The 27,125-nt window shown below is 37.6% G+C and overlaps 1 protein-coding gene across 18 annotated transcripts in view; it reads left to right on the top strand.

Annotated features, from left to right (window-relative positions):
- NRXN1 (neurexin 1) overlaps positions 1-27,125 on the top strand; it is a 1,058,130-nt gene that overhangs the window by 499,113 nt on the left and 531,892 nt on the right. For all 18 annotated transcript variants that reach the window (XM_069494608.1, XM_069494610.1, XM_069494618.1 and 15 more), the window contains 2 exons: positions 18,078-18,251; positions 23,991-24,110. In XM_069494608.1, the coding sequence (XP_069350709.1) occupies positions 18,078-18,251; positions 23,991-24,110 (294 nt within the window). The remainder of the gene's footprint in view (positions 1-18,077; positions 18,252-23,990; positions 24,111-27,125) is intronic.

Genomic DNA, 27,125 nt, shown 5'->3' on the forward strand with positions numbered 1-27,125 from the left:
AACCTATGTATTTTTAATAGCAGCTCAAAAAAATGCAACACCTAAGAAAGCATGCATGATTAAAATTTAAAGAGTCAGAAAAATGTATTATTAGTCTTGATATTATAAAGAAAAGTAGGTATTTGCAAATTTCTTTATTCCCAACAGTTTTCAATCAACTTGGAGTCCAGGTAACAAGATACACATGGAGATTCTCCTAGACCCTATTAGTTTTCTTTCCTTGATGAGGTTTCCTAGATCCTTACAGATCCTCTGATCATCAGGGGTGTGAGCCTGGCTTCTACCCCGTGTCTCCAACAGTTAATTCTATGCCCCATCCCACCTCCCCAACACCCACCCACCCTTGGGAATGATTCTTTCACCAGCTGCTAAGAAAGTCTCCCTTCCTTATTGATACTTGATTTCTCAAGTGCACAAGACAAAATGCTTGGAAAACATGTCAATAATAGGGGGGAGATAACACAAGTTTCTATTTGAATGGGCCTTTATGATTCACTAAGAAATGTATCCATATATCCCATCTCATGTAGCACTGCAGCAAGCATTGAAGAAGTTACTATTAACATGTCATTCTCAGTGTAGGAAATCTGAAGTTTGAATGACTTGCCCAGAGGAAAAAACTGCTAGAGAGAAAGGTAAACCCAGTTCTGCCAAACACCGTTTCCATCTCTGCTGCTGCCCTATCTCGATGCATTACAAAGCCCTGCAGATATCATTGCAGACATAATTTTGCATGAAAAGAGCAGCTGGTTTTATTGGTGGGATCTTTCCCTTTGATTCAAAAGGTAAATACATTTGGGAGTTAGGGCACTGGAAAGAGAAAATTCAACAGAACACTTTTTAGAGAAAAATGTTCTTTCTAAGTATGGTGAAAGGAGAAATAACTGTTTTATTTCTGTAATTGCAGAATATATTTACAATCCTGGGACTTTATTTGTCCAACACATAAAATGCGTGGTATTGGCTGTCTCCTTTCTTTCACAGTGGGCTTCATGTTAACTTCAAAGAGATTTTGTTTGTGCCCACAAATCTAATAGCTTAGCTCAGAAAATAAAATGAAATTCAAAGGAAGTGCTTTTAACAGGCCAAACCTCTCTCTCTTTCTTCTCTCGGACTGAAATGCATGGAGTGCTTTTTGTCTCTATTTTATGGGTGACCCTGTTTTGCACGGCAGACTCAGATGGTGATTGTTAAGGGAAAGGGAGGAATTGTAAACTTCAGTGTGCTGGCCAAGCCACGAAAGCTAGAGCAAAACAGTGCCCTGTTTGTGTAGGTGAGACCTCAGTAAGCATAAGCGAACTTCACTACAAACTGTGGACTCAAGGTTGGCCACTGAAATGGCTAGAAAGAAGCAGTTCGCGGTGGGTTCAAGTATGTGGCATGCACAGCCCTACATATCGAGGGTCCAAAGAAACAATGCCAGGCAGTGTGTTGTGTCTCTGGATATTTAGGACAGTGACTCCTGGGAAGTAAATATTTGCTTATTGTTCATTAAAAAATGGAAGTGAGGGTGATCAGAGATTGTGGTCTAGGATTCTTTTTTATGGGGATATTTACAAATCTAAGTTGCTCTCAGGCCTGATTTTTATTAAAACATTGAATATTTCATAACTCGGAATATAAGACAGGCTTTGCCCATGCCTCCCCCCAAAAAAACCCCACTAAAACTATGAATTGAAAATAGCATATTATATAATATTAAGATATGGAGTATTAAACTGAGTATATTTGTGTTTAAAAAAAAAAACCACACAATTTAAATTGGATGTGAATTTCCCACATGAACACAGATATTCTGTACTAATGATTATCACCTATAATCTTCTGAAGTTCCCAGATGTTTGTAGATTTATCAGACGATGCCAAAAGTAAGTTCCCCAAATTAGGCCAAGGCCGTAGGCTTGTACATTGGGTGTGTGATCCAATAGCAACAATAACCCCAAAACACCTCTTATCGTGGGTGCCGTGAACTGGAGGGAACTTGGGAAGAGAGCATGCTCCCGGGGCCTGACCGCTCCTGTCTCCATCACCATCACTTTTGGTCGTGTGGCTGTGGGTGTTTACTGAGCTCTGACTCTGGAAAGAGGACAACAGGGTTCCTGTAATGAAAAGACTGCTGTCCCAAAGAGATCACTGCCACTGGGGGCCGGGACAGAGAAGTGCAGGATGCTGTGCAGTCACATGAGGGGCAGTGAAACTAACGGGACCTCCAGGAAGACTTTTTGAGGAAGTAATGTTTAAGGGATATCTGAAGGATGAGTAAGAACCACTGGGCCTTGTTTTTCTTTCTCACCTAGATGCCGACTGAAATGGCAGGTGGGTAGTTTTCTATACAGGAGAACTTCTACAGGAACTCTTCACTCGAACTTGAACAGCTGTGTTTTCTTTACGTGCTAGTCTCGTTGGATGGAGATGGTCTAAATGCAGGATAGATGAAAGTTGAACTGTTTCAGTCAATGAATTGAACCCTTGAAGAGTTAAAAGAAAATTATCAGATTTACCTGACACCCTGTTCAAAGTCATTGTGACCATATTTGGTTCTTCTCAAAGTGAGGCCAACCAACTGAGCTACATCAGAATCAGATGGTGGTGTTCGTGAAATGCATATTTCTGGATCCCACCTCGGACCATCTGAAGCAGTAATCATTTGAGAGGGATGTGCAGAGAACAACAAGTGTCTGTAATTTTAAAGAGCATTCACTGATCTGGATGCCATGTGTTAGAGTCCTGAAATAATGCAAGATCCATGGTGAGGCCAAATTTAACTCACTAAATTTTCGTACTCACCAGTTTTTCTTTTATTTTAGAATTTGACTTTTTTTCCTTTGGTTTTACCAGTCCTGGGCTGAAGTCACATTATTGGCCGACGCAGGATTATTGGGAGTGCGTTCTTTCTAACGTGACTTTACTTTAAAAAGACACTAGAGGGCAGCATGAGGCCGCAAACGTGCTGTATGGGACTCAGGAGTGGGGGAAATCTTAACCTGCTTTATTTGCAAGGGGAAGCAGAATCTCTTTGTTTCCAGACATTTAAAATTCCACAGTTAGTCTTTATAGTAATGCATGCTTTTGTCTGTGGCTCATTTTATAGCGAGAACATGAATGTAGAACCTTGAAAACTAAGGGCCGTGTATTTCATTCCTCACTTTGACTCCAATAGAGAAGGTCTGAAATGGGCAAGAGTCTAATGATCTCTCTGTGAGAAGACGAATTCCATGCAGGTGACCTTGTACAATCCTGACATAGCCTGGATTCTCAGGGGGTTGTGTGTCTCTCCCTGCTGATACAGTTTTGCTTTCATCTTTATTTCCCAGCTGTTTTTGTTTTATTCCCTCTGACTGTTATGTACACGCAGCGACATGCCATGAAAGGGGCATCATAAATTTGCTCTCTGGAATGATTTCCGAGCAAACACAGTTCTATATTCATTTTGAATCTTCTGAGTCCTGCCTCCTTTAGGGAGATAAAGGGATGGTGTAATTCTTCCTCATGTTTCTCCTTTTGTTCTTATATTTGGCAAATCTGTATGTTAGACTGTGTATATATTTGGAAGGGAATTAATATTTATTGAGTCTCTACTAAATGCTAAATAGAGTTAAATGAGGTTATTTTATTTAATCCTTGCAATTACCCAGGGATTTGAATTGAGGTCAGTCTTGCTCATTCATTAATCCAGTTCAAGAACAAAAAGAGGGAGGAGGAATAACTCTGGGCCCCAATCTTCCATGAGTACTCTTGCTTAAGGTATCACCTAAACTTATGCTTCGAGAAATTGAGGGTAAATAATTTACTTGGTAGGGGGAAACATTAAAGATTCCTGGGCTCATAGGATAGAGTGCCCTCAGGTGGCCACTTAGCAAAACTATTAAAAAGTCACTATGGTAACTTATTTATGGGCCACATCTAGGTCAATCCAGGCAGTAGTTTATCCTTTTCTCTCCCCCATTCTGTCACTCAGACCCCAAATTCCTTGCTTTCCAGGGCTTTGAGCTCTGGCACTGGCTTTGGATCTTATCCCTTCTACTCTTACCGTGATTACTACCAACAGCTATCTCCTCCTTAACCTTCCTCATAGTCCTTCTTATTAATAAATCTCACCCTGAAGGCAACCGCCTGCTATTGTTTATCTTGCTACCAAGTCGCTAAAATGTCCCCTAATCAGATACAACTCAACTAGGGCTTTCTTTTCAAATATATTAGATCTCTAAGCAAATATTAGAAGATAAATAGTACTCTTGCTCTTTTCTTCTTGATCTCAGATCGTTCTCTATTATTCAGCTACCTACCCTCTCTAACCCTGAATCTAACACGCATCCCTCCATTTTCTACCCTTTCATGTTGCTACTTGACAAATCGTTACTGCAGCAATTCAGTGAAGCAGATTCTCTTCAAAGTCCTAATCATGTTTAAACATGCCCAAGCTTTGTGTATTCAGCCCGTATGACATCGGATAGCCGCTTGTCTTGCCTGGATTATTTGTTCAAACAGGAAATATTCAGAGAAGAGTCTAACTTTGAGCTTAGCCTTAGAGCAGGATACGGCATGGAACATGGAGGGAAAGTCCTGTTGTCCTGAGGTTGGCTTATAGGGCTATATTTATTAGATTGTTTTTTTTTTTTTTTAAGTTTATAAGTGAAAGAGATTCATTCACATTGCTTCAGTTTGTAGGAGATTATTTTAAGCATCCATTAAGAAGTAAGAAAGACAAGAACCCCTTTCAGCTGCTGAACAATGAAGCCACACAGAGGATAAGAATTTTGATAAAGTAGTCATACTGGAATTTCAAGAGTGACCTCTTATGGTCAGTAAATATCCCTTGAATATACATATTCACTGCTCCTTAATCCCTTGCCCCACCATTCTAACAGCCTGACTACCTCTCTCTGCTCTGGTGGCTGGCACTGCTATGATATCTCTCTCTGCTTCCTAGCTTCTCCTCCTCTTGGCTGCTTCTGTCTTGTGGCTTCTACCTGTTACTTTTGTTCCCATGTGTTTCCACTTCTGTCTTCTCTCCTCTTCGTCTCACTTTCCAATTCCCCAAAACACAGGATTTAAAACAGGGAGTGGACCTGTCACCATCTGATCTAAGAACATAACCTCATGGGCTTTTGCCCTGCTGCTGGCCATGTTTACCTCTGCTAGGCCAACTAGCAATAAACACAGAGGTAGATTTTCATGGACGAAAATGCGAACTTGAAAGAGAAGAGAAGGAGGCTGTGGGCTGGAAGAGTTTTCTCATTATCAAGGGCCCCAAATGTCATGCCAGAAGGTAGAGAAGGGAGAATTAAAGGGTTTTAGGCAGGAGAGTGGAGTGCACAGTGTTCTTTAAAATTATTCCTTTGGCTTTAATGTGATAGATGGGTGGAGGCTCAGGGAAAAGAGGCCACTTTGGAGACAGTTGCCATAGTGCAGAACAAAGACAATAAGCCTCTCAGTATGTACAAGTAAGATTTGACATTTTTGTTACTCCTTTTTTCACTCGAGAATTACAGAGCAGTTACTTGAAAGACAATTAGAGACATGAAACCACTGTTTATCTCGGGCCATCTCCCTTGAATTCCCAGGCTTTGGAGAAATCAGTCTCAATTTATTTTCTTTACGTTAATGCCTTTGTCAGTTTGTTTTAATCCCATCTCATTCTTAAGACATCATCCCTTCCCATGCACAGGTATCTGGGACCTGCTGTCAAACATTTGGTTTGGAAGTTCTTTCCTTTGCTTCTCTATGACCCTTGAACCAGCTTACAGGTTGCAGCAGATTTTAAATTCTTTATCTCCTACTAACAGCCTTTTTTTTTTTTTTTTGTACTTGTTTTGGAATTTCTCCTACATTAGGCATGAATTTTCTATGTTTTTTTTAGTTCCCTCCAACTCTATTAGTTGAAATTTTTCTTTCCACCATTAGGATCACAGGAACTCAGGACTAGAAGTTGAGATTATCTAATCTGACCAATTCCTTTTACAGATAAGAGAAATGTGCTCAGCAGAGGTTGACTTACACAGCCAGGCAGCTAGTTAGTGTTCCAGATCTAGCCTTCTAATTCCCAGTTCAACAACAGACCAGGAAACACAAGTTTTATTGCTTATATCAACCTCAGTTGACTGCTAGTGACAACCGGCAGCAACACACTGAAAAAAAATCTCTGACCTTATGTGTATTATCTGTCTGATCAGTGACAGGCCCTAGTAGAGACCTGTAGTGAGTGGGACACCTGTGGGCTCTTTACTTCTGGTGCAACTTTAAAAGCCCCATCCCTTCCCTTTTGCTTAAAGGCCTGGTGCTGGTTATTCTTGGAACATCTGCAAGGAGGTTGTGAACAGGGAGACATAGTTTTTCTCAGTCTTAAAAACCTTTGAGCATCTGCAAAATTTGGGCTACTGGAAAGCTGAATGCAGTGCCCAGATGCCTCTCAGGACAAGGTGACAGGTTACTATGTCTCAGTGGGGTGGTAATTAGATGACTTGAGCTCTTTAAGGTTTGTGCTACAGAGAAGAAAGTATCTGCAGGTGCTCAGAGCTGAGTTCTTAAGGGCCAGGTGATTGCTCTCAAGACCTGAGCCTCATCCAGAGACGAGCCTTTGGTGCTGGTTCCTCTTCAGAGAATGCCGGGAGTGGTGCTGAGTTCTCTTCCTAGTGTTTGAGCTTCTTGGTCAAGTACTCCCTGTGAAGGCCACCTGGGAAAGCAGCTCGGCAGCATCTCGCTCACTCAAGTAGGATGTAAACCTTCGGCTTTTTCATGGCTCTCAGACCTCTCTGTTTTACAGGTGGGTTCTGTGAGTATTTAATTCTCACGATAGTACACAAGGTTAGCCAGTATGTGTTTTGATGCTCAAGGGTTTGTAAGAAGGGGGCGGCTCCTAAGGCTCACCAATCTATGACAGGTGTTGGCAAGATTTAGACCAACTTCCGTAACTATCCTGACACAGCAGAGTCCATCTGGCATTCTCAGGTTTCTCAGAGGTGACTTAGTATGATGTTAGTTATTTTCCTTCCTAGCCTGGCTGTAGGAGGTTTCCCTTCTCCCTCTCCCACCCTCAGTCCCCACTCACCACCCCACTACCCCCAACCCACACACTCCTTACATCTCTCACCACTGCTTTCCTGTTGGAATCCTGCAACTATAAAAAGACTTCAAACAAATAAGGTCCTGTACTAATGTTCTGTTTCCATGACAGAACAGACTATTACCATTTATAAATTTAACATGCATGGTCCCATCTATTTTTGAGAAACTTGATTGTCTATGACATAATTATTAATATTTGTACTTTTGCTGAGACATAAGTTTGGATCGTACACAACAACAGGGTAGTATGTGAAACTCAGTGTCTTCAACAACCTCTTGGCTTGGATCTGTCTGTGCTCTTTATTCAGAGATATTATAAATTGCATTCATTATTATAACCATCATCATAATTATCAATTCTGTCATTTATTGGGAACCTGCATGTCAGGCATTGTGTTAAGAGATTATATGTGAAAGTATTACATTAAATAAGCATGATGTCTTAATATCAACCTACGATATTAATTTTACCTCAAGCCATCACTTTAAAATGCATTGTGCTGAGGTATTTGTACCACGTGCTGGTTTAGAGGAAATCGTTGAGTTCACTTTTAAGATAATTCTATAACCATTTTACATTATATAACATAATCTTAATTCAAACACTTAAAAATAGACAATGTAAGTTATTAATCAAAATTCAAAATTCAAGCTACAGTCTGCTTTGGCCAGTCACTGGCAGTAGGAGAAGTGGCAAGTTCAGCGTCTGCCTTTTCCTACGGTTATCTTCCCATAGCTTGGTGACAAGGGACATCGGCTGACATTGGGACTCTTGGTCTGGCAGATGCCTCAAGCTCACTCCTCCTCTCACGGTGCTTTCCTGGGTTCATCCACGGCTTCTCTTCCGGACTTTGTAACCTCACCTGCTGTGGAGTGATGATACTTTCTGTTCCCTCCCCACAGACTCTTAGCTCTGGGTCTGCTGTCTCCAGGCCATCCTTCCCACCTTGCTGTCATGCACGTGGGGCCCACCTCTACTCGCGAGGAATTTCCGTGCATCATTTGTCCCCTCATCCCTGGAAGTGCAGCCCATTCCCAGTGCTCTCATTTCTACCCTCTGCCTCAAGCTATTTAAAGCTTTCTCAGCAGGTCAGGCACCGGTCCTCCTTAGCCCCAACTGCAAAGAACACAAAGAATGTTCTCCAGGACAACTTCTGAGAGCTATTCCACTAGGCTTGGAACTAGAATCTGTTAACACAAACTCATTGCACAGTAAAAGCTAATTTAAAGGATATTTTCAGACACCTTTCCTTCCAATTTCTGACCCCTTTTATTATCATTATTATGATTATTACATCATTGATATAGCTGAGAGGTTAAAAGGCCTTAGAACCAGTATTTGACCTTTTCCTTTGTCAATTTGGCACCTGGATACCTGTCTTATATTCAATTGTCTGATATTTATTGTGTTGGCATTTCAGTCAGAACTTCAATTTTGATATTCTCTTTCACACATATGGTTTCTTACTCCTTACAACAATGAGATGGGTGAGTTATTAGTGCCCCCATTTTACAGATGAGAAAATGAGAACTCAGAAAAGTTAAGTGAGTTGTTTCTTCTCACATAGCCCCAAGTGGTAGAAATAAAATTTGAATGCAGGTCTGTAGCAGTATTTAAATACTACTATCTGTATTTGCCAACATATTTGAAGGAATTCCTTCTGAAGATCTAGAGTGAAAGGTAGTACTTATTTTAACATTGGAGGGAGAAATGCCATGCAATAAAATAAAACATCTCTCATGCCACATAAAACTTAGTTATTCAAACTTCTACTTTACTACCACATTGTATAGCATTGAAATTTCGCCTCTGGTAATTGCAAAAGAACTGAATGTTTCTGCCGGCACTTGCCTTCCTAGCCCTATGCCGTACATAGACTGTGTATATTGGTTCTATCTCCTTAGCCCCTGAAGTCCTCCTCAACCACTATGGCCAACAACTTTAATTGCTGTATGTCCTGAATATGTATTGATTCTGTGAAGCTCATGATATTTTAGAAGCTCTTTGGCAATGTCTGTGAAGTTTTTTGTGTGTGCTTATATGCAACTTTGTCCTTTCAAGCTACTGGTGGCTATAATCCCCTTTATCCTGTTTAAGTTGAGATCAGGTGCCATTTTTTAACCTCAATTAAACAAGCCATTATTATAGGGAAGAGTTGTTCTTTTATACTTACCCTGTATACCACTGGTCCCTTCCCACCCAAAATAAATGTTCATTTGTTTTGAAATAAGAAAAAAAAAAATCTTTGAAATAAAAATTACTTGGGGAAAGAAAGAAAGCCAACTTGTTATATAGAACTATGCAAAATTTCAGGAAAAATAACAAATTTGGACAGGTCATATTACTGGTTCCCTACCTATAAGCCTCTCTTAATTTCCAGAACAGCCGTTTCTAAACTACTCTGTCTGTTCTATTTTTGTTATTGAGAAGGGCTTTAGTAAAAATAGTAGAGAATGTGGTGAGAAAAGAGCTAGCCTGGGAGTAGGAGGCTTCTGTGCCAGTGCTATTTTTCTTGTATTGGTTATATTACCTTGAGCAGGTAACTTACCTTTTCAGGAGGGTAGTTTGCCCACCTGTCAATTACGGCTAATAGTAACCTCCCTGACTATTGTGAAGAGTTGTTATGAGGATCAAATGGGATAAGAAATGTCAAAGCACTTTTCACATCAAGGTGCTATGCATGTATGAGGTGTAACAATGTATGTTAGAACCTCTGCAAATCCATATGCAATCCCAGAGAGTATTACACAGTGAGTGAAAGATGAAACACATAAATAATGGCGACAGAATTATCTGCTGTAAAGGATGCCACAGGTGTTTAAACTGGCTGTCACTTGGATGGGGACAAAAGGAAAAACTTCAAAATATTTGTACCCAGTTTTTACCTAAAGGTAAATTTAAAGATTCAAAGCCATGAGATGAAGTTATCTTGGCATGAATTTATATGACTGAACTCACACCCCATCTGCCACAGTGTCACTGGAGTAGAGTGGCTTTAAAAGAAGATGGATTACCACATGCACCCCATAGCAATTTCACTTTATTATTTTCCATTTAGCATGCCCATCAGGTTTTCCTCACAGTCTGTTGGCCAAATACACAAACCGAATCTGTCCTCATGTTGTAAGTTTTAGAATCATACCTTTAAAAAATATTCTTTCTTTGGGCAATTTTATTTCAAGATTTCAGCTTGAAACACAATGTTAGGATGTAGAAAGCATTGTCTGTTCTGTCCATGGCAAAATGACCATTTTAACTCTGAAAAGCTCACTATAGGAAAACATTAAGATCTGAAATCAAACTTTATTGGACCCTCCACCCCCACCTGTCATACGTAGCTGTTAGGTGGCATTAGGTTGGTCCATGGATGCATACAGGTGTCTGATTTATTTCTTTGTGGGAAGCAGTTGAAAAGTAGCTGTCATATCTAAAACTCAGATTTTGGAATCATGAGCATTCTACCCACTCATCAGAATTTTGACACCTAATGTTTATGATTGTGGAAACTAACTGACTTTGTCTTCATGAAATTACTCAGTAACATGCAGGTGAGTCTTTTATCATCCCAGGAATCAGTTAGCTTATTTGGACTCCGCTAACATTTATTATCATTACTTTTCTCAACTAGCCATGTCTCTCCAAATTTTCCCGTACTTCTTAGTAATGGCATTGGCCACTTGCCTCACAGAGTGTACAGTGTGTGAGCCAGTGTGGATTGAGTGAAAATGGTCAGCGTTTCAGAAGATTGGGGCTTGCAATCAGACCCTGCCACTTTATAGCACCGTAGCCTGAACCATAGTTTCTTCATTTGTTAACATGTGTCCTTGATAGTCTTTACTCCCCTTGTAGCTCACCAGGCAAAAACCAAATAGAGCAGTACATGTGCAAGTGCTCGATAAACTTGAGGATACTACACTAATGTTGGTTATGATTATAATGATAAAGTCAGAGCTGTCTTTTCTGGTTTTGACCATGGGAATGCCTAACACTGATTACCAAAGTTCAAAGCAGTAGGGGGACCCTCTCTCCCTCAGACTGGACTCTGTACATTTAAATTCATTTTGTCTTAGTGATTTTTATGAAATTCAAAGACTGTTCAGCTATAACAATAGATAAACAATAGTTGGATGTGGGAGCCTACTATAGGATCAGGAACACCTGTGGCTGGCAAGGAGCCAAGAAATAGGAGCATGAAGCCAGAAGGATTACAATCCTAGGAGTCCTGGAGTGGTGGCCCAAAGGCTGCATGGAGAGAAACATCTGCACAGAAAAAAGAAGTGCAGATGGGGATTAAAAAACTCACTAGGGCAGAGCATCAGGGGTCCACACAGTTAACGTGGCTGTGTAGCCACAGACAGTCAGTAAATGCATGCCGCCCTTTGTGATAGTAACAAAATACATGAGTCTGGAGAGAGAGTGTGAAGTATCCATAGTGTGAAGTGTGCCTATGGAGGCTGCAGGAGTCGGTCGTATTTGTACAGGGAGCAGCACAAAGAATGACAGATTGCAAAGACACAGAGTGAAATACAAAGCTAGAATAAGCTCCAATTTAACTTTTTACAAAGATTTTACCACTTACTATAACTGTAGAAGTAAACTAATACGTGAGTTCTCATCACCACACATTGATACCCAAAACTCTTTCTTCACCTCTGTCTTCTCTCTCTACCTCTCCTACAAGTAAATTCAATACATGTCAGTTAAAACTGCTCATGCATTACCCTATCAAATTACTTTACCAGAATGAAAAAAAAATGTCATTGCACTGAATTCTCTTAATGAGCTGATGGCTTCACCTCTGTGTCCAAGGAAAGGGACCAGAAGATGAAAAATTCTTCACAATTAACTTCATTCATTATTTCTCAGGTAAAAGGAACCAAAAACAAATATGAGTGCTGTATGCATAAAACCTTTGTTATGTCTTTATTGTTCAAATAATTATTTATTGATTGTGAACTACTAATTCATCCATTCCTTGAATGAGTTAAATAATTATTGAGTGCCTGCTAAGTGATAATATAAAAGTGCTTATGGTCATTTCTTGAAAGAATTTATAAACTCATGGGAGATAAGGCATTCACACACAAAGAACTGGGAAAGGTAATTGTCAGAAAAGGGGTTCACAATTTTATGACTTCATCTCCCCCACCCCAAAGGCCATTTATAGGAATTTTCTGGAGCCTCCTTTAGTTTCCCTAGAGTTTTAGCTATCCAAGTCTACAAAGCAATTGTCTTTTTTATGTATGCTGTTTTTAATTAAAATGAAAGTGAGATGTTTAAGAGGCACAAAAAATGCATATGAATACACAGGAAAGCTGAGTCAAAGAACTAATTATACCTTGACACTTGCATTCTGTTACTGTAAGGCAGAGCTTGAAGTCTTTGCTCTAATTGCCTTATGCTCCCTATTTTAAGAGAAGAAAAAACCTCCTCCACTACTTCATTTATCTGCTTTTGGTTGATGGCTCCCAAGCCAGGTCTCAAAGCCCCAACCTCTGTCCCCTAAGCCCCAGGTTCACATCATCAGATTCCTATAGGCCACTCCTACTCAAATTCCACATATTCAATGTTAAATGAAATTTCATCTCTCCCCCAAATTATTACTGCTTCAAATTCCCTAGTCTCCTAGTCTGCCTGGCGTCCATCTTTGGACTCCTCATTGTCTTTTTTATTTTTTTCCCCAGCCATCAGTCATAAGTTGTATGGTGCTATTCAATCCTTTCCTTTAACTTTACTTATACAACATTATTTACATTATTTGGTAAATAACTGAAAAGTCTTCTCTTCCAGTCAAGTCTAGCCTTTTATTCTCTTTCTTAAATGCCATATTCATTTTGTCTCCATGGTATATCTGGGCTGTTCCCCGTGCCTGGTACCTACATTTATGTCTTTATAAATTAATGTATCCTATACTTTCTTTTGGTCACAACTCTTCCATGATGCTTTACTTTACAATCAAAGTCCACAAAAACCTTAGATTTCTCTGATTTTCTAGGCACATTTATCCTGAACCTGACAATCTGGCCCTTGGGCTTCATAGAGATTTCTTTGTCTCTTAATCTCTTTGTATCAAATTAGGAGATAGTAATCAAGCAACATTCCCATTTATGTCACTAGGCTTAATGCTCATGGGTTTCAAACTAACTCAAAGGAGCCCCTTGAGCTGCTAATAGTATAATGCAAGGCACACTTCAAGCACACAAATGACTGTAAACTAAATCAAATAAAATAAATGTCATGAAAAACTTGTAAATTTGACATCTTTTTGTTGCCACCCAACCAGGTTGTATCGCTCAGTGCACAGAGAAAAGCCAACACACTGAAACAGTCAGAGTTGCAGTGGAGAAAGGGTTTAATTCCTCACAGTGCTAAGTGGGGAGATGGGAGGAATTCTTCAAATCTTCCTCCCTGGGAATTTGGAAAACAGAGTTTTTAAAGATAGTTTAGTGGGCAAAGGATTAGGCAATTGGGTTTGTTAATTGGCTAGGTTTGGGGCAAAATTATAGGTGTGTAGAAATCATTGTCTTGTGTTAAGTGAGTTCTTGGGTTGGAGTCACAATTCCAGATGAGTTAGTTTCTTGGTATGGGCCACTGGTCTGGGTGTGTCAACCAATCCGCTGGAAGGTAGACCTGGAAGATATCTCAAAAACTACCTTTAGGTTTTGAAAAGGTGATGTTGTCTATGGAGAAAGTTAAGAATCTTTATGACCACCAGCTATTTGACTTCAGAGTAGCAATTATAAAGAAGCAAACAGGGGAACAGAGGCTGACGATTATCAATATTTTTAGCTAGGTCTGTCCCTTCACAGAGTTTTAGGCCTGTACCACGATTCTCACCTTACACCCCCCTTTATTGATTTGTAAAGGGCAGTTTCACTGTCACTGAAGTTGTACTAGAAACAGGTGACAGACTCGACTTCTCATTCTTCTGTATTTCTCAGTGCAGTCAACATAGAATGAGGTACCCTGTAGATGTGTAGTCCTTACCAGACACACCAACACAGCCAAACTGGTATGAATCCTGTGCCGAGTACATGCTTTATGAATGCTTTATATACTTGCTTTATAATCCTCATCAGGTAGGCATCATTATCCCCATTTCACAGATGAAGAATCTGACTCGTATGCAATTTAACATGCCTCTACTGAGACAGTCAGTAAGTGGCAGAGCCGGGTTTGTAGTCAGATGTAATTAAAACACCTGTGTGCTATGTCTTAGTCATTACTGCCCAACTACCAGGGAATGGATACTTGTGATATCGCTTCAGATCTGACGTGCAGACAACACTCCTGAGAGGAACATAGTGCTTACGGATACATGGTGCTAGAGATAGGGTGTTATTGAGATTTCCTCAGGAAGCCTGTCTCCCAAATATTTGCGGTTATCTGGCTTTATACATGTTCTCTGCATCATTTGCTGAAAATGCCCCAACTTCAATATTGCCTCATCAATTACATATATTACCTACTTAAAGAATATGAATAAATATCAGCCACTTAGCTTGAAGAAGCGGTCACAGGAGAACTTCAAGTCTGTAGGAAACTTGGCTCCTACTGGATGTCCATCCTGGCTCCTGTTCACACACAGGGCCATTAATAAGTATCTTCCTTCATATGCAAGATTTCGCCTGCAAGGGCCCATTAGTGCTAACAGGTCATTTTCTTTCCATCACTCCAAACATGAAAAAAGAGAAGCTCTATCTTTGATGAAGTAGTAATGGTACAAAGGGCTTAAACCACTTAAGGGTTTCCTTTGTTCTTTTTATATGAAAACCCACCAAGGGACTGTAGACCACTATTTGCTATATGAAGAGTTTACAAAAACAGTACTAAGTGGTGCTGCTAAGTGCAGCTTCAGTAATGAGAATGAGCATCAGTCCCCTACTTATAAAGCCAAACTCATCTACCTAGATATGTTCGAGGCTTGTATCCTGCACTGCTTGAATGAATATTTTCTGCTCTTTAGTAACACAGGGGAAAGATTGCTACTTCTCTTCAATAAGTTTTAAAATGTTGGCTGTCAAATAAGTTTGCTAATAGGAAAACACAGGCATTGTGGTAGAAAGTGGCGAGAGGAAGTAAGTACATTTTAGACTTAGCTCTCTCCCCATGTCGCCTTACCATTCTTCTTTGTTTCTTGGTTCTTTTCTATTGGTGACCTCAATCCATCAGGTGGCTTGACAATATTTATTAAGTGCCCATTGTGCTTAGAGCCCAGTACTAGGCACTATGGGAGAATCTAAGACAAATAAAGACATAGTCTTTCTCCTCCAGGAGGTTATAATCAGACAGAGGAGGATTGATTATTAAATATATAGCATTCCATACATAATTTTTGGTACTAAGTTCTACATCTGAAAGGTCTGAAGCAGTGCCAAGAATTCTTCATTCAATTCCCCACTGTTCTGTAGTACTACATTCATTATGCCTGGAGGAGAGCTGAAATTTTCTCAGAAATTTATTTTAACAAATACATGTAGGGAGCATTTCCCTGCATTGCTATTTGACTTGTAAAAGTATAAATCTCAACCCACAACCTCTGATATACAAGAAAGGTACCTTTTCTCTTTTTCTATAACTCACCTTGGTTTTTATTTTGGGGTTTGATTCTTTGAGTTAATGAACATACATTCTCAGGGAATTTTAGTTCCCTTCTTTTTCTGGAATTATTGTTGGGTGGGGTAGTTCCATTGTACCAGTTTTGGGGGGAGTTAGACGGAGGTAGCATGGAAGCCGGTTTCAAATATTCTATAGTCACAACTCAGGTGCCCCCTGAATGACTACCTGGCATCTTCATTCTTGTGTATGTGATTTTCTGCTATTTCTGTGCCACTCTGGAAATTGCTCTCTTGCTCCCATACCACAGTGAAGTATGCAAAGTTCTGTGAGGCTGTCTAAGCTCTGAGCATGTCTGTATCTACCATGCAGCCATTTTTTCTCTAGGATCGCATTGCTGCCTCTGGGTTCTCCCAAGGAAATGCACACATTCACCATTACTTCCATAAATCTAACTGAGGTTTGACACCTACCAGGACTCGGCCCTTAAATTGGAAATCTATGCCCTCTATTTGGCATTCAGCAATGACTATGCTTTATTTTATTTAAGAGGTAGGAGAAGCAAACACATTCAGTACTTTCAGTACAAATTATGTAAGATCAATGGCATTCTAGTACAATACTTAGAGCTTTATAGTTAGTAGCTCAAGGGACCTAAGTTCTCAGTTTTAAGGCTAAATGATTTTGAACAAGCCACATGATTTCTCTGTTTCAGTTTACTCACCAATACAATTCAAAGTATCAGATCTGTGATTTGATTTTACCCTACTTCCAAATGCCTGCAGAGGACATGGGATTTCTAGGTCAGAGATCAAGGACTTTGTTACTCATGGCTCAATAAATAGCACATGTATCAGTTCTCCTTGCTCCCAAGTTTCATGAAGACAACATAGGGGCCCAGATGAGCATTAGAATGCAGGGGTTTTGTGTTACACTGGGAAAAATGTGCTGAGTGACATGTAGTTGGATAGAAATGCTTAATATGAGAAAGAGAATTCAAATGGCAATGAAAAGTTGGAGAAGTAACTAAAAAGAGTATGACAACGGAACTAGTAGATAGGAGCAATGTATGGAATTTTCAGGTTTATCCTTCTTATGTTTGGCATTGATTAAGTATTTACTAGAGTGAATTTATTACACTTACTGAATGGCATCCAGGCAGAGTGACTCATCTGCAATAGGAAAAGAAACAGAGTCAAACATGAATTGCAATCTGTTGTTTAAAGTTGTAGCCCATAAAGTTGGTGAATCCTAAACCTCGAGACATGAAGATGACAAAGCTGAGCAAAGTGTTCCGTTAGAACTTGCAATAAAGTTGTAAAAATAAATTGGTAACTTGTTAACAGATCCCAGAGCAGCATAAAGAATTGAAAATGGTATAAGATATAATTTTACCTTAAAAAAACAAACTGAAGAAGGATGTGCTATTAAGTTATACACAGACTATTATGGGAGTGAGTTAACGAATAAGGTAGGTGCAAGAAAGGATAATGGGCTTAAGCATAGTGTAGAAGGTGACTGTGGACACTGGAGAGAAATTGTTGAACGTCTGATTACTGGAAGACCCTGATTTCTCTAAGAAAAAGTTAAATTTAGGCCGGGCGTGGTGGCTCACGCCTGTAATCCTAGCACTCTGGGAGGCCGAGGCGGGTGGATCGCTCGAGGTCAGGAGTTCGAGACCAGCCTGAGCAAAAGCGAGACCCCGTCTCTACTAAAAATAGAAATTATATGGACAACTAAAATATATATACACAAAAAATTAGCCGGGCATGGTGGCGCATGCCTGTAGTCCCAGCTACTCGGGAGGCTGAGGCAGTAGGATCGCTTAAGCCCAGGAGTTTGAGGTTGCTGTGAGCTAGGCTGAAGCCACGGCACTCACTCTAGCCCGGGCAACAGAGTGAGACTCTGTCTCAAAAAAAAAGAAAAAGTTAAATTTAATACGAATGCCTATTGACTGAGTATCTACTATATATTTTCACTCTCATAGGTGCTTCCTATATTTCTTCTCATTTATCCTCATAGCAAACCTATGGGATGGGTTTTATTGTTCCCATTTTAGAAGGGGGAATACTAATAATCAGAGAAACTAAAACAAACAAACAAACAAAAAAAAAACATACTCAAGATCATAGAGTTGGCCTCATAGAATCAGGCCTGGATTCTAGTGCAGGGAAATGCATCTCCATGACCCCTGTTCTTTCTCACTGGGCCACATTGTATTGAACTCCCCTAGCTCTCTGTGGAAATAGCTTCTAGAAATTTCTTCTAGTGCTGGTGTATTAGTCAAGAATTTCTATTGTTGTGTATTTGATACTTTTAGGAAAATAGCTATTCATAAATTTATTTACTTACTATTTAATGAAAAAACAAACCTCACTATTTTTTCTCCGTCCTCCTGTGTATTTAAAGTCAGTAACATGTTACTTTTCTGACAAAGACTTTGATCTTCCCACAGGTGATTTATATATAGGAGGAGTGGCTAAAGAAACATACAAATCCTTGCCAAAGCTTGTTCATGCCAAGGAAGGTTTCCAAGGCTGCCTGGCATCGGTTGACTTAAATGGACGGCTTCCGGACCTCATCTCAGATGCTCTTTTCTGCAATGGACAGATCGAGAGAGGATGTGAAGGTACTAGGTCTTTGTCATCACACTCTAAATAATTTTAATTCTGCCTGGAAATGAGAACAAAGCTCACTAGGCAGCAAAATCCTGATAACTTTTTGAACTTTCACTTAGGGCTTAGAAATCCTTGCTCATGTTTTAAATATTTCATCCCATAAATCTTAAATTTTCTGGACTGTTTGCCAGCCTGCACTAATACCAATATAAAATGGGAGCTATATCTATGGATCTTATTACTTTCTGTTTCTTAGCTTTCTCTAGTTCACCTAATTAGTTTGTAAATAAGTTCTGCAATGCTTGCTTTATAACATTAAATAGATACCCATTTAGGCTAGAAAATATATATCTACTTCAGCAAGTATTAATCAACTTGAGCCCAATTTTTAAAATCTACATTCAATAGGATATAATAAGAGAATAAAATACACATACTTCCTTATCCTATCACTGTTTGATTTGTGTATACCTGGCATAAAGAGTGTACCCCTGGCATAAAGAGTATATCCTGTACATTATCAGTTCATTTTAGCAAAAATAGGTTTCTTACATTACCCAAGGCTAATATTCCATACATCAAAAATTCACTAAAATATCTTCCGTTCTTTTGTGCTCTCTATCAGACCAAGATCTGTAGGAGTACTTTTTGATTGCTACTTTCCTTTTAAATAATTTTCACTTCAACACCTCAAATTATTCAAGCCAATTCTCCTTCCATAAATGTAATTTAATCACATTATCATGAATTTTTTAGCTCTGGATATATTGCTGCTTCTCCTTTAATACTGAACACAGTTTGGGCCATTTTGAAAATTTTAGATTCATAAGGAAATGTGGGATGGGAGAAGAGGAAGAAAGAAATGTGAATCCCTATCCCCCAGGAGATTATGAATCATTTTTTCTCAGCCAAAATAATGTCATTATATTTAGCAATTACCTAAATACATGGAAATTTTTTATTTGAAAATGATTCCTTTTTTCTCTCTGCAACTTTTTTCCATGAAAAGTTAGGTGAAATTCAAACTGCATTTTAATAATGCCAGAGGATAAGGTTATTAATGGAAGGCTTTATTGAATTAATTTTTAATGTTATCACCATATTTATTTTCTTTATTTCAAATTTTGGCATAACACTTTTGTAAAACCAAGGGAAACTGTGCTTTCCCTTTTACCAATTTAGTAAAGGAAATAAAATCATTAAGTGATTAAATTCCCTCTAGTAGATAGATACAAGAATATGGGACATAACTTTGGTTCTTTAAGGTGATCTAACCCATGAGAATATGTGTATTTATTATTTTTTAAAAGAAAAAGGTACTATAAACTCTTCTGGAAAATATTTTTCAAAAATAGGCCTTTCTACAAGTTGCCTGGTAAGTGACTTCTCACCTACAAGAAATGGTGCGGTCCTTTTTCACTCCCTTTTTCTTTACTCTTAGAATATTACTTTCTGCCCTGCCACGTTTTTTTGCCCTGCCCTGATTCTTTCATTCCAACATCAGGTTAACAACTTTTAATTTATGATTATTTCTATCATGTGTGGTTCCTAAGAATAGTCTTAGATGTACCTGTCATAGGTATAATTGATGAGATTCACAGAGTTTTTAGGATTAGTGATTAAATTGTAGATACCAAGTAAATTATCTTTCTGAAGATTGTTGTCTAATGGAGTTTGAGTCCCAATCACATTGGAATAATTTATCATTTATGTTCATAAAAATATGTAGTATAAGTTTGACATAACCAAATAATATCTCGTCAAGATTTTTGTCATTCCTACTCCCATAAGACCCACAAATCTCTAAGTCCCTGCATGCAAAACTTTTGATCCTCCTTCAATAATCACTGTTGTCTTTTATTTCTAACTTGTTTCACTAGGCAATAGTTGATTTTATTTAGAAAAAATACATCTCAGCTAAGGGAGGGATTTTACCAAAGTCTCTTTAGGGTAATGTTTCTCAAACGTTAGCCTGGATCAGAGTCACCTGGAGAATTGTTAAAACCCAAATTATTGAATATAACCCCCAGGGTTTCTGGTTCAGTAAGTCTGGGGTCTGGCCCTGCAATTTACATTTCTGGCAAGTCCCCAAGTGATGCTGATGCTGTTGTTATGGGGACCACACTTTGACAATTACTGCTTTGGCTGGCATTTTCCTTCTTATGTAAAAGAAGATAGAGACTGGTAATCAACCAATAAGCAGGCTCACTAAAGTCAAGATAACTTCTCTACATAAAGCCAGTGAAACTTTCACAGATACTCTTTTTGTAGAACTGTAGCATTCAGCTCTACACTGCTTTGTAAGGTACAGAAATATATTTCTATTTAATGATGACAGCTATTATTGGTTAAGCACTGGTGGTAATAAGTTTATGTAAGTTATCTCCTTTAAGCCTCAAAATTCTATAAATTAGATATTACTCCTTTTTTTTTTGTAGATAGGTAAATTGAGCCCCAGAGATATAAAGTGACATTGGTAAGGTCACACATCTAATAAGTAAAATGATATAAGCTTGGAACCTAAGTTTGCCTTATTTGAAGGCCCAGACATATGCCCACTTTCCTCTATTGTTTCTTTGGTTTCCAGAAATTGTAGTTTTACCTTCATTGTCTTTTTCTTTTCAGACATCTCTTTATTTTTAATCACTTAATACAAATGTCCTTGTGGCTTGTTCCCAATTTTATTCAGTGATAAAATAATAGGAACATTTATATAACTGAAGGGAAAAATAAATTCAGGGCTCTGTCTTGTACAAATGCCTGTCAATGTTTAAATATTGTTCTAGAAGGTAAGTACTTTGAAAAATGTGTTTTGTCAGACAGAGGCATGCATTCTCTTGTAATACCTGAATGTAAAAAGACTGTTGTGATAATGAAAATAATAATAAAAATAAAGCATGTCTTTATGGTCACATAGGTTTGGCAGGTACTCAGAGTTGCCACTCTATAATATGGGCAGATTATTTCTGAAGATTGCAGTTTTTTTTGTTTTGTTTTGTTTTTTTCTTTATTTCAGCTTATTATGGGGGTACAAAAGTTCAGGTTACATACGTTGCCCATGTACCTCCTGTCCCTCCAAGTCAGAGCTCCAGGCGTGTCCATTCCCCAGAAAGTACGCATCGCACTCATCATGTAGGTATATACCCATCCCCTCCTCGCACCCCCCCTCCCCGAGTCAGCACCTTCAAGCGTGACCATTCCCCAGATGGTGCGCAACGCAGTTTTATTATTTTTGAGTTTAGCATTGTTCAGCAATTGAATTTATGATAATTTTTGAAGAAACAAAAACAAAAATCTGGGTCTTTCTCAGTTCTTTGCTCCTGATCTTTCTTTGTGCTGTGTTAGTCAGGGAGCAAATAGCCATGTGGTAGAACAGCATGTGATCCCAACTGGGCTTGCACCACTCTCTGCTCCTTTGCTTATCCCAGGAAGGCATGTGCTAAGGAATATTGCTCTGAGAGGTTTTATTTTTTTTAAATATGCTGATTATTTTCAGTATTTAACACCACGGGTTAAAGATCAGTAGGCCGCTTATCTCTCACAGGTTGGAAAAATGATAAGTAATGAGCAATTTAGTGGTTCTTAGTTCTTTGAAACAAGAGTTGAAAAATATCACTACCACTACTACTTATAAAAACTTATATCATTGTTTTTATTATTTTTATACTGCTTGTTATTAGTATAATATAATTAGTATTTATAATATTATGTTTTCTGAATTTGGAAGTGTTCACATAGATTAGGCTAAATTCAATAACTTTCAATGAAGATATGGTAATAGAAATGTGATGTAAGGTACATGTTTAAAATCCATTTTACAAAAATATACAATTTATACAAATTATAGATACTTCTGATTTATTCACAAAAGCAGGTACCTCAATGGTTCTCACTTTGAGACTAACAGCATCTAATTAGGCTAGTGTCTATATTTTCATAAAAGCCTATAAAATTATGTTTACTAGAAAAACCTTTAATTTATACTCTAAAGCTATTTAGGTGGACTGCATTCCATTTTTACCTTTCTCTAAGATAGCTGAGGTTATACTGTAATAATTATTCACAGGGCAATTGATAAAAGTTGAAGACACTTATGAAGGTGTAGAACATACAGACATAACTCTGAAATTCTCGAGTAGTATGTACCCAACCTGGTAAGAGCAAAGATGAACACTCTACATTGAAATTTTAAAGACATTTTCTTTATGGGAGATTATATTGCAGTTTGCTTCTTCCATCCTTACTACTTCTTCTCTCCGCTTCAAATGATATACAGTATACATTTTGATAGTTTGGTGTCACGCTAAAGTCAAGCTGTTGGCAGTGAATAGCTGGCATTACAGTTTTAAGCCTTAATTGCAACAGCAAGATAAAAGATCTAGAGGGAAAAACATAGAAAGGGATAATTGGTCTGCTAATGACCATAGTCTACACTGTATTTGCACATGACAAATGGTGCTTCATGTTCCAAATAAGCAACACAGTCATTGTGGTAATGCATTCATATCTATCTAAGAGAGGAAAAACACAAAAGCACTTTTAATTTTCCTTCATTACATGTCATCGGCTCAATTAACCATTATATATATACATATGTGCAGTAAAATTCTAATAAATTACCGCTTTCTCATTTTTGGCGTCTCTTAAGATTTATGGCTGTTAGTATTAATTTGATTGCTCTACATAGCATTTTCTCCCCCTTTACAGCAGCATGCTTTTTGAATCTGAACGTTCTTCTGTGTTTGCCCCATTTCAGTATTGCTTACTAACATTTAATATATTTTGCTTTTTTTTTTTATTTTGCTGACAAAGTTGCATTGATGAAAGCTGACTTGCAAGGTAGATAGCCCTATGTGTATAAAACAAGACTGAAACCCCATAATACACAGTGGAAACCCTAAAATAACATATTTTACATTTTTGCAGTACCTGTTACTGGGTTCAGACTTCATTTTTTCCTTTTGAACATTGTGCAAGAAACCTCATTTAGTAGCATAGTTTGCATAAAGGCTTTCAGTCTTGCATATGTCTGTATAGTGATTGCCTTTAGTGCTTTGATCATGCTTTTTTTTAATTCTTTGTTTTTCAATGTGCTAGTTATGATTCTTTAGAAATAGACTAGCATTTTTTTACTTGTATGTTAAATGCAGCATGCCATTTATACAGTTTTTCATTTTATGTTTAACTGCATGAAATTGTTAAAGCATGTGAATTGATACTTGCCAACATACCTATCCAAAACACCCAACAATCATGACTTTATCCATAGTGTGTACAGGGAACCTTCTGAAACCTCTAGGGTATTTTTGCATAACTTTCTTCAGTTATTTTACCAAACTTTATCTCAATATCATGAAGTTATAATCTCCATTTCTCATGGTGTCTCTATTCATTGGTCAGAAGTTGAGGAGATCCATTCATTTTCTAAAATCCAAATGGTTAAAGAATTATTGATGATGGAATGAGATTACCTGCTACCATGATCATACAGAAGCTATGCACTTGCTTTCACTATTTGTTGGTTTAGTTTATTAATTTAATGTATTTTGTTCTATACTTGAAACTTAAGAAAACTTTCATGTTACAGCTTCTTAGTTCCTAATTCAGGTGTGTGAACTAGAACTTTTAAAACTAGTTTGGACATGTAATTTGAGGTGTTGGCAACTACTATATGTGCTCTAGCTCATGTTTAAAGTACTGTTGTTTTTTTTTTTTTAAAGAACCCAAGTTTTTTTTGGATTGTTTTACAGGGCCCAGCACAACCTGTCAAGAGGACTCATGTTCCAATCAAGGTGTGTGCTTGCAGCAGTGGGATGGCTTCAGCTGTGACTGCAGTATGACTTCCTTCAGTGGGCCACTCTGCAATGACCGTAAGTACTTGTCTGAGTATAAACTACTAGTCGTTGCTTCCAGTTACTGTTTAAAATCTAAGGTCTAAAACTAAGAGTCCTTTATATTATCTCTGAGTAAGTTGAACTGTGATAACCAAGAGAAGCAGTTGTTTCCTCAAAGAGAACATTTCTGAAATACTAAATTATTAATCAAGGATGCTATTAGCTAAATGCTGTGATGACGGTGATTCTTTGGTTTTCTACTGTTCATTGTATTTTTTTTTTTTTTTTTTACTAATGATCACCTTCTTCAAAATTCATTCCCTGTATATGACAATACTCTCCTAGGTTTTGAAAGAATCTTCATATTATTTTATATTAAGTAATATTTAATTTCATAAGATTGTATCTTGAGGGCTGTAATTTTAGTGAATAGTTACAGGTCTCATTTTTCTGTCTACACCTCTTCAAGTCCATGACTGCCTTTCACTTTAAAAAAACAATGTGTTTAAACCTTGTCCTTGAAGTACTTTTTTTTGTATTTTAGCCCTTAGTGGTTTTTTTCCTCTTTAGTCCTAAAATATAAGCGTGACAATAAAATACAACATTCACATTATATCACGGCATATCTGCTAATGCTTAATCTATATTATAGCAGTGAGGGTTTGGAGATGAATTAACCGGTTTACAGGATGAAGTTTTGTGTCTTAATGTTCAATTAGGTCTTGTTTTACAGTGCTTCATAAAAATAAAAAAAGTATTTTCTATAAAACTAGTATTCTGCTATATTAAGAGAATATTCCTGACCAAGCCTCCTGGTTGTAAAATAGAGTACATGCTCTATGTTGTCAACACTACGACATTTAAACTAAAGACCCAGGACGATGGGAGAGAGGATCAGACAATAGAAGGTTTGGCCTTCTCAGCATAGAGAGCTGGACTTTAATGTGGATTTAAAGAAAGACTAGAGTTTGTTCTTTTTGACTTTTGTCTGAGACCATTCATGCCAATAGAAATGTGTATTACAATGTCAAAGATGGGGTCAAACTAAAATATTCCAATGAACTGAGTTGTTGCAGTCTAGCAATATAGTATAATTCACTATTCAGATTTTCTGTCTAAAATATTGACTATAGGGAAAATAAGCAACTAATACAAAGTGAAATAATATTTGGAAGGGACTTTTAATTACCATGCCACCATAGATGGAGAAATATTTGGTCTCCATTTTATTAGTAACATCTCCCATAGAATTATAGTAAACTTGAAGCAATAAGCATCTATTCAAACCATCATACATTTACAAACACCGTATTTCTGCAAATCAAATCAAACTGAAAAACAATAGCTCCAATAAATAATCTTACATAAAGATTGATTAAATAAAGTGAATACAGTAAGAAAACCTTATATGTGCTTTTAATAAAGATATATATGTATGTCTATAGAGAAGTAAATTCCTGCATTTGCTCCTGCTCTGTAGAAGATAACATAAACTTATTTTCAAGGACAACCAGAAGACTGAAATATTGTTATGATTTTATTATGGCAAAATTTTAATCCTGAATTCAATTCTGACAGATGTATGACTACATGTGGTAGTTGAGAGGGCTTTTTTGGTATGAAAATATTTTTCATTTTGCTAAAGAACTTTTTCTGCCAAACTATGCTTAATCTAGTTTCCATATTTTACAAAACAGTTGCCATTTGGTTGTGGCAGACTGTGTATCCTCATATACCAGTTAAATATGAAGAATATAATTTTCTGTATATATTTGTTAGACTTTTCCTAAAGGAACATTAAGATCCGACCTTTATGTATCATGCTGTCTTCCAGTCATTTTTACAGAAAACTATTTTAATGCTGCTCTTGGGTGATAGTAGTGGTGATGACAATGATAAGGCTATTTGTTATTTTCTTGTAAATAGGTAAATGTCATTCAACAAATGTGTCTCCAGATATACTTCTTGCACAAATCAGCATTAAAATTACTTTTGAGAGCTCTGAGAATATGTACATTTTGATTAATTCATTACCTCTTAGTGGGTTTTCTAGAAATGTGAAGTGGTTTCTTGGTTTGCACGTTGGAGTTTCAGTAAGCAAATCTTATTTTTGTATCAATTATAATTGGTAGAAGGCACAATGGTAATTGTTACTTTGCAAACATGCAATTAATATGACAATAGAAGTAGCATGCCACATTTCTCTCACTTTTTAAATTAATCAAAATAAATCTTGTCTGTACATATCACTGTTTTTTTGTAAGTTGCACAAATAGAATATTAGTATGATTCCTGAGATTTTTAATGGACATTTCCATATAGATGTTGACTTTTTAAAACAATAAAGCCATTTGAGGCATTTTACTTTTTAATGAAATTTGCATATCTAGCTTAGTTATTAATTCGTAAATTCTGTGACTGTAACTTCCAACTTCATAGAAAACAAAACAACAAAAAAACTAGGAACAAAACTTTTTAATAGGGGAAGAAACATACCAGATTACAAATGAGAACTTCCTTCCCCAAAATAGAACTTGTAAATGCCATCTCTCTGATAAGTTTCATAGAGTGAGTAAGGGTAACTAGAAAATTTTATTTATATTAGCCTGGAGATATAATTAACAATGGGAAGATAGGAATGCTTTATAGCTTGTAAATGTAATGTTGGATAAATCATACTAATTAATTGAACTGAAAGGAATTCTTCAAAAAAGAGGTGCTTATGCAAAGTGATGCCAAAAGCTATTTTTAAAGAAATGTGTTTGTGAAACCCTTTCTTCCCTGGAAAATTGCCATCTAAATGATCTACTCATTTACAAAAACAATTGCTCTGGGTCTTTGTATGCACATGTGTGTGGGGGGTGTGTATGTGTGTGTCTATGTGTAGGGTAGTGTCATATACTCAACTCCTCCATTTTTCTTCCATGTCAAGCCCAAATTTTAAGTTCTCCATATCATTTTTCTGGCTTATTGCAGTAATTTCTTGATTATCTCCCATTTCTTATTTGTCTTTCTTCCAATCCACTCTGTGCCTCACTACAAGCTTTATTC

Source organism: Eulemur rufifrons, chromosome 19 (genome assembly GCF_041146395.1).
Source record: "Eulemur rufifrons isolate Redbay chromosome 19, OSU_ERuf_1, whole genome shotgun sequence".
Lineage (NCBI taxonomy): Eukaryota > Metazoa > Chordata > Mammalia > Primates > Lemuridae > Eulemur > Eulemur rufifrons.